Raw genomic sequence first — 13,787 nt, 5'->3', positions numbered from 1 at the left:
TGAAGCAGTAGGTAATTTCTCTCTTGCAACAATAAATCTGCTGCTTATTTATCTAGCTTAGTAACTACGACTACCCTTGACAGAATGGTTATATCCAGAGATGCTCATATGGAACAGCACAGCCGTGGAAAACAGGGTTATTCCTCTTTGCCTGTTTGGAAAGTTTGCCAAGTGTTATTTCTGTTCTGTTTGGTCTAGAGACTCTCCCCTCCCGTCCCCCTGCACAGTTCTCAGAGTTAAGAAAAGCGTTACCACAGTGTGTCACTTCCCACGGGAATGGTGCAATGACTTTGAGTACAAGCCCAAGGGGCAGAAAACAGGACTTCTTTCTCTCTCATTTGGCTGCAGTAGGGTTTATTGTTCTGCCCTTAAAACAAAAAGATTTGCAGCAAATCTTTAAATCTACTCCCTGCAGAGGCTAAACCCTTTCTCTAGTATGCAGTTGTCTACACAGAGCTCTAGGAGCAACTGTACACTTGAAGCAGATTCCCTGAAACGTGCGACCAGCTTGATTTTGCCTGCATTAAATCCCAACCCTCCTGGCCTCTGAATGTAAGCCAACCCTTGTGGGAGCAGCACAGAGGCTTGCTGTATTTAGCACAGTGTTTGTTCTGGGTCTCTCTCACCTCTGCAAAGTTAAGACATTCAGTCTTCACTCAGAGGACATCATTATGGAGAGTGCACAAGCTTTTTCTGCTGGACTCCAGATTTCCTCATCCAGAAGGAATAAAGTTTCCATTTGCCTTTCACATCACATGACTATGCATCTCTGGCTGTTGTCCTTTCAGGGTGTCCCTCGGAGGGATCAAATCACAGCACACAGGCCACAGAGTGTTAACATCAGAAGAGTCCATGGAGTGATGGAGGTGCCATCACTCGAATGGCTGCTAGTGCCCCATGGTCACCCACCAGGCTGCTTTCTGCAAAGGGCAGCCAAAGATCAAACTTTAAGCCCAACTCCTTGTGTTTGCAAGGTCTGAAACACTCCTAAGGTAGAAGCATTCATTTCCCCTTTGTGATGACAGACACTTTACCCATATACGCACTTCAGTCAGGAATGAAAGCTCACCCTGACACCCTCTGTGTACTGGAAGCACACAGTCAGGCACTGAAAAAACAAGGCAAAACATAGGATGATACACTGGAAAACCCCATGGGACTATTTGCATCAGTATTTCTCAGCGTGGAGGAAAGGCTCTGTTGGAGAACGGACTTCACTCTACTGACACAGACTCACCCCAGACATAACAAGGCACCATTTCCTTGTAAGAACCTAAATCACCACAGCAACATCTGAGAAATCAAGGCTCTGTCTGGCTGCAGCTGGGCACTATGGCAATGTACCTCTGACTCCCAGAAAACTGACCATGCATTCAGCTACTGCCTAACAGAGTTTTAGGGGAAACTAGTTTCAGAAGTGGAAGTACCACAGGAAGGACTGCCTTCATGCCACCAAGTTTCAACAGGAAGTCTGCATGGATCCCATCATGGCTCTGTATGCCTCACAAGAAGACCCAGAGTGCAGCATAGCCTCTTTCAGGACATAAAACTTCAGCTGTCAGCTGGTTTACCACAAAACTACTTCAAACCATGTCCTTTCTGAGAAAGCATCCATTCTCCCTTCTTTTGTGCTGTCCTTACACACCTTGATCTAGTTGATGCCCATCTGATGCCTGGACTCAAAGCTGTTTCTTGCCAGAGGAGAATGTCTTCTGCTGGCTGCAGACTGCTAGCTATTAGCAGTGAAGCAGAGTATGGCCATCACTGCTGTTCCACTGGGACAGGCACCACCTCTTTTTTGGCAAGTTGCTCTGTATATGTTGGGCTTCCAAATGAGTAACACTTCTAGCTATGGGATAAAAACTAAAATGGAAATACTTGCCAGTAACTCTGACAGCATAAATGCAGCAAGGTGATCCAGTGAGCCAGCTCCCACTACGTCTTTGTTAGAGGTCCCTGCTCTTTTCCAGTGAGTGAGTGAAGTCACCTGCAGAGCCTTCTCTGATAATTTACTTGCATTTAATTGCCTGAAAGTCACACAAGGGGCTAGGGCACAGCTCCATAACTGATGGTGATTAAAATAGAATGATACTTGCTGTAAGACCAAGTTCTTTACTAGACGAAAGGTGACAGCACTCCCTCAATTTCTGGAGTTGCCTTACATGGCAAAGATATCTATAGGTTAACACTGAGAATAGTTATTTATTCTAATTTGATGCTTTGTTTATAACAGCAAGGTGGCAAAGTAGTTCTTCAACCATGAAACTCACTTGGAAGCATTCAAGAGCTTTGAGAGTATGAATACCATCCAAGTTGCTTTGAAGTCTTCAGGAGCTTGTGATCCAAGAATCTTTACAGAAGAACTCTGAAGGATTGGCGCTATCTGATCTGTATTGTGAGAGTTTCTGGCACATCATCAAATAATCTGAAAACATGGTTAGACGTGTAGCACTGACTCCTGCTGCCAGAACTCACCTGCAATACTATGATGTCCAGGTAATTCTAAAATCAGGTCAGCCAAACAGGTTTTAAATGAGCTAGCATGCTGGAGAGGTTTCCCAGCCCAGAGCGAGCCTTAGATCCTGTGTCAGTGACTTGAGAGGCAGTGACTGAAGCTATGTGCCCTGGGGAAGAACAGGGATCTGTCCAGAACCACTGAATTTGCAGAAAAGCAGCCTCTCCACAAGACATGGGAAGTATCAGCAAGATGAGCAAGGAAGAATTTTGCTACAGCCAGCAAAGACCTTGTTTTTGCCTTGGTCTGTGATAATGGAAATTAAAACCTGTATTTATTTGCATTCTCATCTCTAGAGCAATTAGCCCAACACATACTGGCAAAACTACCCAAGAGCTGGACTTCAAAAATAACTAAGCATTATTTTCAGGAAAGATCTTGGTATTGGGGAGAAAAGGGAAAAAAAAGTTGTCAAAATTTAAAGAGTTATGCCAAATGTCTCAAGGTTTAATGAGAAAAATGCATCTACAGACATACAGATTAATTAGCAAATGAGGGACGGTAGGACACAGGGCAGATTTAGAAGCTGTGTATTTGCTCCTGACAAAGGCATCACGAGTCCTCCAGTCCTCTGGGGTTAAATAGAGTCTAATACAACAGCTTGGTTGTCTTAAACCATAATCCCTCTAGTACCTTGACAGAAGATGAACAGACCTCTAGAAACTGACATTCAGAGCGCCCTTGGGCACATGATCTGAGTACAAGTTCAGGGATCTGCCCAAAGCCCCCAGAGCACTCCCAACCCACATAACTGTGAGTGTCAGAAGAGAGCACCTTTCCCAAACATGCTGCTTCTTCACCTCTAGCTATTTATTCCACACTAGGAACCTGACAAAATTAAACCATCCCTCAGCTCCCTCTTTATGGCAGACTCCAAAGCTGCTTTGACCTTTATGACCTATATTTGGTACGTCTGAATAATGATGTATTATGTACTCATTGAAGGTCGGACACTCTGCCTATGCAACGCAGGGCTCACACCATGCTGTAGCTATTTTAACTATATTACATCTGTCTAGCTTTTATTGGGTTTTAATTAAATGAAATCAAATGAGCATGTATTTAGATTGAGATAGTACAAACTGACATTCATGCAGATATGCCAGACTGGCTGTAAGATATGATCTTAATGGAGCAGAGACTTTGCAAACTATTAAAATCTCCCATATAATGAGGTCTCTATTTAAATAGTTGCCTTTTTTCTTTCTCTCTCTCTCTCTCTCTCTTTTTTTTTCTTTGAAAAACAACTCTGCCCCACTATGCTGTAGCGCTGGAGAGCTCAATTAGTACCTTGCACAATGGATGAGTCTGCCCAACCCATCACTTTGCTCACACGTGGTGACTGCAGTCAGGTAAGCGGGACTCAGGCACTTCAAAGTGCAAGCCCTGCTTCACACCAACTGCAAATACAGGGAAAAGGCACAAATGCGAGCAAGGGTTGAATCTCTGGCCCCTGAGAAGCAGTAAACTTCTTGCTCCCATCTCCTGTCAGGGTGGAGAAGAATGCTGGTGAATCTTGGCATTGTCTCACCAGGTCCCTGAAAATGAACCTTTACTCATAGTTGGAAGTCTCTTACATTAAACTGTGGAGACCTCCCTCATTACATCACAGTGCTAATCAATTTCTTTGGTGAGTTTGAGGATGTGTGCTGCTCATTGATTTCTAAAAGGTTCCCTTGATGCTTCCCTTGGCAATTACTGTGCCTTCAGCAAGCAGCCAGCTCTACAGTTTGAATCCCAGGTGAAATATTCAATTGAGCTCTTGCTCAAGAACAGTGAATAAGAAGCAAAACTTGTACACAGTGACAGGGTTTACTAGCTTGTTTTTATACTTTCTATCTCACCAAACTTGTGAAGCAGCTGGTAGAGAAGCCTGTGAAAAGAAGACTGGAGAACATACAGCAAGTGCATCAGGAGCTGCCTTGCTGCTCATTTATGGTAATTTCTGATGTTGATTTAGCCAGCTATGAAGTGAAACACATCCATGTGCACTTTCCTACTGATGGCTTCCTAAAGCTTCTCAGAATAATTAACAAGTGTGATATTTTCTTTCAGCACAAACAGATCAAGATTAAACCATGTTGTGGGGGAGACAAGCTAAAGGTCACTGGGAAATTTCATAAGCTATAAATGCATTAGTATAATTAGTGCTCACTGTACATCAAGGTGGGATCAGGAGTGTCAGGCTGGAGTCTATTTTTGACAAGAGTGATGTTTCATTACCCACTCCCCCAAGTACAAGCCTACTTCTTATCATCCAAGTACCATCAAATTTATGCAGAGGGCTCCTGCTATGGGGAAATGTGTCAAGATGTTCACCTTGCTAGGAGGAAGATGGTGTTACCCTGGCAGCAGCACTCATAACAAACAGATTTTGAGTGCCCAGGCAAGGAAGCCTACCTTTTATTTAAGCATGAGACCCTTCTAGACCAAAGTTGTTCCAATTCTCTTCCCATATGTATTTCTTGTAGGGTAATGGGGGCTTTTTTCCCCCCAGACTAAAGCTGCTGCGTAGTGCTGTTGTGCACTGTTAAATAGCCACTACAATTCACGCTGGGGAGCTGCACTTCATCAGTGAAAAAAGTGATGTTTTATTTTCTTTACTTCTCTAATGGGCCTCACAGTCCTGGGAGACCTCGAAGTGCAGCAGAAAACCAGAAGTTCCTTGCTCAAATTAGTGCATTCTTAGCCACTCACAAGAACTAAGAGTCTGTATTGCAAAAACTTGTATTTGGCTCATCGAACAAACAAAAACCACAACAAAAACCCTCAAACCAAAACCAAAAGCAAAACCCCGAAAGACTTATATTTCAAAGCTGTGTCCACCTTCCTTTGAAATCTACAGAACTGCTGCTGCTTGGATTTTTCTTTCCTCCTGTGATGTCACACAGCAAGAGTGATAAAGATCTCAACAGAAAGCAGAGCACTGTCTTGCAGAGTCTGTGTAAGGAGTGAAGCAGTATGTGACCACTGATTGTGAAGTCTCACCCAGTATCTCATTGTCCTGATTGGCAATGTGCTCCTAGCAAAAAATACCTGAGACCTGTTGAGTTGGCAGTGAAATGTCTGAGACTACCAAAGATTTGGGGCAATGTCAACATGGTCTACCAAAGAAGGACTCCAGGTGATGTTCCAAAAGGCATATCCACTCTAACATCTCCTTTTAAGCCACGATACTCTGCCAGAGACAATCATCTCCAAAACCTGTTTTTATATTGTAGAAGAAACAAGCTTAAACCACACTGACATTTGGCTTTAGAATGGCATTTCAGAGGAAAAGACACACCAGTGGCAAGTAATGAGAAAAGGGAGGAAGAGTGAGGGGAGGCAGGGGAAGCTTACTTGCTTTGCTGCCTTACCCGAGCGGAGCTGCTTAATTCGCCCATTGCTGGTTGCAGTGTCGACAGGCAGGAAATCCTTGAACCAGGAGATTTCAGGGTCAGGGTTTCCGCTGGCAGCACAGAGCATCGTGGCTGTGCGGGCCTTTTCCACCACCTTCAGCTGTGGGCCCATGTCAATGGTCGGGAAGCCAGCTGGGAGGTGGTCTTCTGCAAGAGGGAAACACACACACAAGGTTAAAGAGAAATGTGTAGCAATGGGATACGGCTGTAGTGACAGCGGTGCCGTGGTACAGCATCTGTGACTCTGCTGGAAAACAGCAGCCTGACTTCCCTACTGAGAAGGTTTTCAAGCCCTTAAAGCACATTAGGCTCTATAATGAGCATTCATTACACCAAGAGAAGCTTCCACTAAATTTAACTCCGTTTAAATCAATTGCCTTGGGAAAGGTCCATAATTTTCATTGATACGTAGGCTTCATCTATTGTTGTTAATAATTCAGTAAAAGCAGGTATTTGCTTTTTTGTGGGAGGACTAAGCTGGAGATAACAGACAAACACAAAACAAAATAGTTTGAGGCATCTTGAAAAACAACAGCTAAACAATAAAACCCCTTAGAATGGTCCAGAGAGGCCCATTCTCTCTTTTTTCGACTAGAAACATTCTGTCACACTTGTAGGGTAGACAGTAAATCTCTTCCTCATGCCCTCAAATCTGATTCAGAAGGCTTTTAGAAACTAATGAGTATAAAGCTAATGAGCCACACTCTGCTCATGAGCCGTCTTGCCAGACTGTGTCACGGCAAGCTCCTGGTGCATTTTCAGGGCTGCAGAGAGCAAGGGGGGTGCAGGTATTTCAGGTCTTACTGAAATACTCTAAGATGAAGCACTGCTACCATCATTCATTGGTACAAAAACAGTTAATTGGGTTTGCAGCTGCAAAGCCTGCTCAGGTAGGCTGGGTGGAATACATTAGGCAGCGTTCACTGATAAGCCAAGGCACGCTCTGACACCGTCATTCAATAGCAGCTGCAGAACAGAGCTCATTTACTCACTCTGTGGCAAGATGTACTGGACTCTAAGCCTGAACTGCAACCAAAAGGACGTATTTTCACAGAAAAAATAATAATAAAAGAAGATAAAAGGAAGAAAAAACCCCAACAATCCCCAAAACCAACAACTTGAAGAACATTAAGAAGCTTTTAAAGCAAGAGAAACTCAATTACTTTCAGTACGCTTCCTTTTTCCCAGTTTTAAGGGACCTTAAGCAAACCTTTGGCAAATCCAATTCCGCAGGGCTCCTGCCTCACTGCGGTGTTTAAACAAACACCAGCGTCTTCCCAAATCTCAGGAGCCTGAACGTGCTGCAATCTGATTTTTCCTGCTATCACCACACATCTGGAACCATACCACTTACTCCTGACAGGAAAGTACTAGCAACAGGCCACCATAGATGTTTTCTTCTACCTGCAGCACAAGCACGGCCTGTGATGGCTAATCTTGCCTACTTCTCCCCAAGATCTCGGGAGAATCCCCCCCAAGACCCTTGACTTGTTTGCAAATCAAGACTCTGCAGCGCAAGGCAACATCTGCTGCAAACAAAGCAATGCCCTGGAATACCGTTTTTCTGTTGAGATGAGAGTGACTATGAAGCATTCAAGGTTTCCTAAAGGAAAAAAAACCCAGTTCCTGATGCTTATTAAAAGCACAAACCATATTTTCTCTCCCAGACTGGCCTCCCTAGAAACCTCTCTCATCACAAGAAACATAAATTGAATTTCTTTCTTTCTTTTTTTTTTTTTTTAATGAAAGGCACCATGAAAACTAGTCCTTTTTTTAATTTGCTTTCCATTGATTTTCAAAGACAAAAGGTACATAGAGCTTAACTGGAATGACACCAGAGCTAGCATTCAGCAGCAAACAACAGCAGAAGCATTCAATACTGAGCAATCGCAGCGCATACTCCTTACATGGCTGAAGAGAAACAAAAGAAGGGTACACACCAAAGTACTGCATGGTATAGATTGAAGAGCAAAGGAAGATACACAGGAAAAACAGTAAACAATGACATTCCCTTGGACTGAGGCCAAGCTTGCCTGAAGTGCAGCACCTTGCTATTTACAGAATTGAAAGCAGATGTTTACGCTGGGGAAGCTGGAAACCCTGAAGTGATCTATCTAATCACCATCATTACCATCGACAATCTTTTTGGGTTTGTTCAAGATTTTACAGAGAATGCACTGAGCTAAGCATTACCCAGCCAGCTTTGTCCAAAGTCTGCGTGGAGGCCTAGCACATAGCTAAAGGCAAACCTAAAGCCAGATGTGTGCAAGAAATCTCTTCCCATCTGCAACGATCCTTTGCGCCCATAGAAACGAGAGAGATCAGAAAATGCTTCGTAGTGTTTGATCCGCAGGTACCCAGCCAGCCTGCTCCATGGGAGGTGGCTGTACAGTTAAAATTGGCAGTTTGTGATGAGCCACAGGCCAGCAGAATTTATATGATCTAACCTTGACTTCACTGGGTACAACAGAGAGACACTGATGACAAAGAGCCAGCAGCAAAACAACCCCTGCCATACTAGAGATCTTCTATCAAGCCTTTTCTGGACCGCACGGAGATGAGCAGTGCCACTCCCCTATCACACCCCCTGTTAGCCCAAGCCATTACAGAGCCCACATGAAAATGCTGTGCACTCAACAACTGGACAGAGGGCACAGGTGACTACCACGTGATGACCCTCAGCCCACGTGCTGAGCTGCACACAGACAGGCAGGCACGGGCAAGCATGCAAGGCTCATGCTGCGCACGGTTTTTTCCGCCTTAACTGCATATAATCTGCAAACTGTAGTGGCAAATGACAGTAGTAGAGAAGCGATGCATGCTGTGTAATCAGAGACACAGCAGGTTGCCTGGGCTAGCAATGGTACCAGTACAACCCAATACCCACGCAGCCTGGAGATTGAAACCTGCTTATCTGCTATGACCACACTGCCACCAAAACTCACACAAGCAGCGCTGGCACACCTGCTTCTATAGAAACACACAGGCAGCAAGGACTTGCCCTTGTTAAGCAAACCTAGAGCCAACATTAGTGTTTAAGAGCAACAGTGTGCTTCCAGGAGGCTGCACTCTAAGCTCACACCACTGCATGATGAGACAAAGGGAAAATCTGACAGTCAGACTGATGGCAGCTCAGATGCCCACAGGCTGGGGTTCACCTGCTATTAGTTCTGGAGTAGCTCCAGGTGACCTGCACTGGGCTCAAGCTCAAGGGGAGGATGAGCATCTTCTCCAGGATGAAGCCTTCTCATCCAAAGGCTTCAAGGTGTCTGTACCATCATGAAATGGGAGACCTTAACCACTGCGGGTCCTCTCCATGCACCGTGTGCCTCTGGCACCCACTCCGAACCCTCCTGGAGAAGAGTGGCTGTGGTAAAAACCTGAGCTGGTCACATCACAGAGCACAGCCCAGCACAAGCTCACACCTGCCCTGTCAGCAATGCTCCTGTAGAGATAATGGGGCTTCATTCCAGCCTGGCTTGGTGTTGCTGACTTCACTGGGACAGCATGGGATGTCTCCGAGTTCAAACACTACAGGCGACGATAGGAGTTCAGAATTGTTCTTGCCTTGCCTTCGCCGCCAGCAAATGTCTAATCTAGGTCTAATTATGAGGCTCTGTCATGCCTCAGCTCCTTTCAGCCCCTGCTAGCTGTGCTAACTTGTCTGCACATGGAGCTTGTCAGTAATAGGTATCTTTCTATTCATGCCAATATGCGAATAACCTTATTCCAGAAAATGAGTTTGTCAGCACTTGGTTTTATTCAAGGCCAGCTAGTGTGCTTTAAATACACATTAAAACAGGTTATTAATCTGCTTTCAAGTGCAGACTATCTAAACCAGTTTTTCTTTCTGGGTTTCAGATACTTTCAGAAGTGGTGTATCTCAGGTTAGGTAAGAGCATGCAAAAATCTATACACAAGTAGGAGTCTTTCTGGCATTGCAAGCTCTAATTCCCTCCATGGACTACAGTAGCAGTAGCACGAATGACAGGAGAGCAGGAAGAGAAGAGAGAAGCAGGAGGAAATGAGGAGGAAACAGTGTGAGAGAGAAAAAAGACCACTAGTGGGTTTTGCAATTGCAAACTGAAACTCAGAAAATCCATGGCTAGGCTGAGGTCTTGCTAGCAGCAGTCACCAAGGAGCCAGCAATGTCCCTCTGGCATCTACCATGACAGCATGTGCAGAGGATATCTCATGCTCACTTGACAGCTCCCTTTGCTAATCTCCTTTCTGAGGTGACAGAAATCTAACCCTTCTTCTCTTACAGCTCTTTTATGCCACACATTTCCCAAGGAAAAAGCTAAGGTAAGAAACCTCTCCCACAGCCTGAAACTAGAGCTGAGATCTCCTTTAGAGTGGCTGCAATTATACACAACTCATTCAGCAGCTCCCCAGAAAATCACCTTCCCTGAGGATGCTGCCATGAGACACATAGCCTTTGGGGCATCCTTATTTTCTGCATAATTCCAAATATCAAGTGAGGATAAGGGACACAGAGGCAATTGCAATTTATGTCTTATGAGAAGCATGAATCAGCCCCAGCATGGAATGGTATGTGGCTAACAGCTGCTTGCAGAAAAGGCCTGCAGAGAAGTCTGTGGAGAGCACAGCTGTTGATGGCTGAATCCTGCAGGATTACTCCCAGGATTTTGCTCCAAACTTGTAATCTCTCACAGAACAGAAAACTCGGAGGGGTTCCTAGTAGTGCAAGCCCTGTGCAGCAGTGCAGTTTTGCAGCCACGCAACTGTACTTTGGGGGTCGTATCATGACTTAGCACCTGTAGAACCTTCCCCCTACAACTCCGGATTTCCCCTGTGTTGATGTAGGAAATGGTATTTTAGAAATGATAGTGCAAACTGTAAACAAGTTTATGGGAGTTATCTGTCATATTCCTCTTCCTGCAAAAGCCAGGCCTGTTTAGTATCATGAGCCCAATTGTTCAGACTGCTGAGGGAGAGAAAAAAAAAGTGATACCCAATATAATTTTGAAAGAGCAAAAAGTAGCTTTTCTATACATTACAGCTATAGCTGTGAGGCTAAACCTCTTACAATCCATCAAAACCACTGTCCCTCTGGAAGGGGTGTTCTCAACTCATTTCAAGTGAGATATTGGGCCCTGTCCCCACACGGGACTGGAAATGACTTATCCGGGCCACTGGCTCCTGCCAGCCTGTGTCAGCTGAGGAACTTCCAGTTCAACATCAATTTTAGGGGCTCAGTAGGAACGATGAAAACACAGAGCTGCTTTGTTTTCGATTCTGCCAGGTATCTAAAGCCACTCAGGAGCATGTGGTGCAAGGGACAAGCCAGGAAATGGATTGAGGGCAGAGCCATCTCTGATAAATGCATTTGACTGCGGTCAGCATTGCGCAGGGGCAGGAAGGATGCATCTATTAAAAGCTATTGCACATGTTCCCAACCTTTTGGTGAGGCAGCCTGGGATCTCACCCAGTTCAAGTCACCAGGGCTGAACTGCTCCTGGTAGGAGGCAGCAGTTTGATGCAATTTAACACAGGATGTTGCAGGGGTAACCCTCATCTACTGACAGACTTGTATTTGAAGGATCAACGGCATCACTTTACAAATTTTACAGGCTTCCAAATCTCCCTTTGAGACACTGAAACACATTAGCAAAGGCACAAATTGTCAGTGCAAGGAAGATAGCCTGGCTAGTCGGCAATATTAACTAATGAAAGATGCAAGGCAGTAAGATCATAAGCACAGCACAATCTAGGACATCTGTTTGCTGAATAAACATCCCTAATTCCGTCAGCACAGGTTACACAGCGTGGCTATTCAATTACTGCAAGACAATCAAAAGCAGCCGAGCAATCCAGCAGCCCAGCAGAATGGCATCGTTTTACATGATAAGAAAACCCTGACACTGCTCTGTTCACATTCAACTGAAGCTGCACAAAGAGGGTTTTATCAGCCATTTTGAGGTGACGCTCTCTTCCTGCATCCTCCTTCTTACGAAAGCCCTCTAAGAGGTATGCCAAAATTACTATCCCCCTTCATGGTCTCCAAGGGCTGCCTGGTGTTGGGTTACTGCCCCTGCAGACAGTGGTGGGAGAAGGAGTGCATTTGTGTGCGCTGGCTGCCAGAGCCAGGTCTCATGCAGGCTAACAAATGCCCCGTCGACAGTGGCACCGCCTTGCAATTGCCTAAGGAAAAGGTGGGGCAGTGAAACCAACCTGTTTCAAAGGCAGCAAAGTCTTAATTACTGGGTTAGCAAGTATAAAACAGTTTCAGGCAGGCAGAAAATACAAACAGTCATCTATCGATGACAGGGCTTTTAATGACAAATCTGACGGCTCTGTATGACATCATGCCAACGTGACATGTTGAAGCTGCCTGCTGAAAATAGGGAGAAGGGCACAGATGAATGGGTGGGTGTGGAAACAAGCTCCAGAAGGACTTCTCTGTGTCATGGTGTAACCACATGAATTACTGCACAAGAGCTTACAGTAAACAAAGTATTTGCTATCTCTTAGAAAGATCACAGCAGCAGCAGCAGCAAAACAGTTCACAAAAGAAAGAATCTGAGTCAGTCCAAAACAAAGAAAGTACTGTAAGGAAAATTCAAGAAAATACGAGACTAGACAAGGCAGAAGAGGATAAACTGTCAGGCAGATTCCTGCCCTGGGGGCTCACAGCGTGGGAGCTCAAAGGACCGGCTCATTCTAGAGGTTATGAGTCCATAAAACACCTGACGGAGACAGTTCTACCCTTCAGGTGCCGGAAGGGCACTCCTAAGATTGTCCTTTCCTGGCTGGACAGCTATTATCTCCATTTAGAAGCCACTGATACCTTCTTAGTAGCGCAGCTGGCCATTCCCAAGCATTTGTTTATCTCAGAGGGGAGCAGGACAGCTTTGCAGAGAGGTGTGTGCTCCCAAGAGCAAGACAGAGCAGCGCCTTCCAACCAGCCTCAGCGTTGGTTCAGCTTGTGCCTGTGCCAAGTCTCAGTACTGCTTCTCACTGTGTTCCCACATTTGTGGCAGGAAGGTAACCCACGGTCGCTCCAGCAACGCCACCTTCCTAGGGCTTGAGCACCCTGAATTTGCTGTGCACTGGCGCCCAGTACTCTCTCCCACCCAGAACACAACATTGGTTTCTCCAGGCCTGAAGGGGGACACCGTATCTCAATAGGATGAAACAAATTTTTCCTCCCAGCCCTTAGAGATGCTGTTCTCATCCAAATAACATTCTTTCATGCCTCATGATACCTCTCAACCTGCCCTAAGGAACTGGCCAGGACAAAACATGGTGCCACAAATGTAGGGCCAGCTCTCCATTAGGAAACACTTACTCCTTCCCTTTAAGAAGCGTTGCAGCATGCCACTGCCAAGGCCCTCCAAGATACAAAGGACACTGCCACATATCAGCCATAGTCACAGCAAAGCTTCTCATGGGGTTGCTAATTCAGCCTAGATTCAGGCTAGAATACCAAAAAAGCAGCACAGCTCTAGAGGCACTGATGGAGGCTACAGCTGTCTCTATCCAGTATGGCTGACCCCTGAGCACAGCCCAACGGAAAACATGAATAAGGTCCTTCTGGGGAAGCTCACTTCCAGTACCATGGCCTTGCACTCCTTTGATGCAGGGTCTTCATAAACACTGCTAAGATCTGCTGAGCCATAGCTTCAGTAGTGAACAGGCAATTCCCTCTCTCCTTCACAGATAACAGCTTGTGACCTGCGCTTGACAGAGGGCAACACAAAGATGATTAACAGCTACTGAAGCTGACTCAGACCCAGTCACAAACTTGAGCAAATTAAAGGCTTGCACCTAAAATCCACTCTTTCCGTTCTTTGTTTAGGAATCTTTCTAAGTAATAACAACTTCGTCTGAGTATGTGTTAGCTGTGG

At 45.3% G+C, this 13,787-nt stretch overlaps 1 protein-coding gene across 8 annotated transcripts in view; it reads right to left on the bottom strand.

The window, feature by feature from the left end:
• Positions 1–13,787, bottom strand: part of PTPRF (protein tyrosine phosphatase receptor type F) — a 430,746-nt gene that overhangs the window by 104,988 nt on the left and 311,971 nt on the right. For all 8 annotated transcript variants that reach the window (XM_068141543.1, XM_068141542.1, XM_068141545.1 and 5 more), the window contains exon 6: positions 5,875–6,063. In XM_068141543.1, coding sequence (XP_067997644.1) covers positions 5,875–6,063 — 189 coding nt within the window. The remainder of the gene's footprint in view (positions 1–5,874; positions 6,064–13,787) is intronic.

The sequence above is a fragment of the Melanerpes formicivorus genome, unplaced genomic scaffold (genome assembly GCF_026170545.1).
Source record: "Melanerpes formicivorus ecotype bairdi unplaced genomic scaffold, bMelFor1.0.p_v2 SCAF_7, whole genome shotgun sequence".
In the NCBI taxonomy this organism is placed as follows: domain Eukaryota; kingdom Metazoa; phylum Chordata; class Aves; order Piciformes; family Picidae; genus Melanerpes; species Melanerpes formicivorus.
Note: the sequence above shows the minus strand (reverse complement) of the source record. Positions and strands in the feature narration are given on the sequence as shown.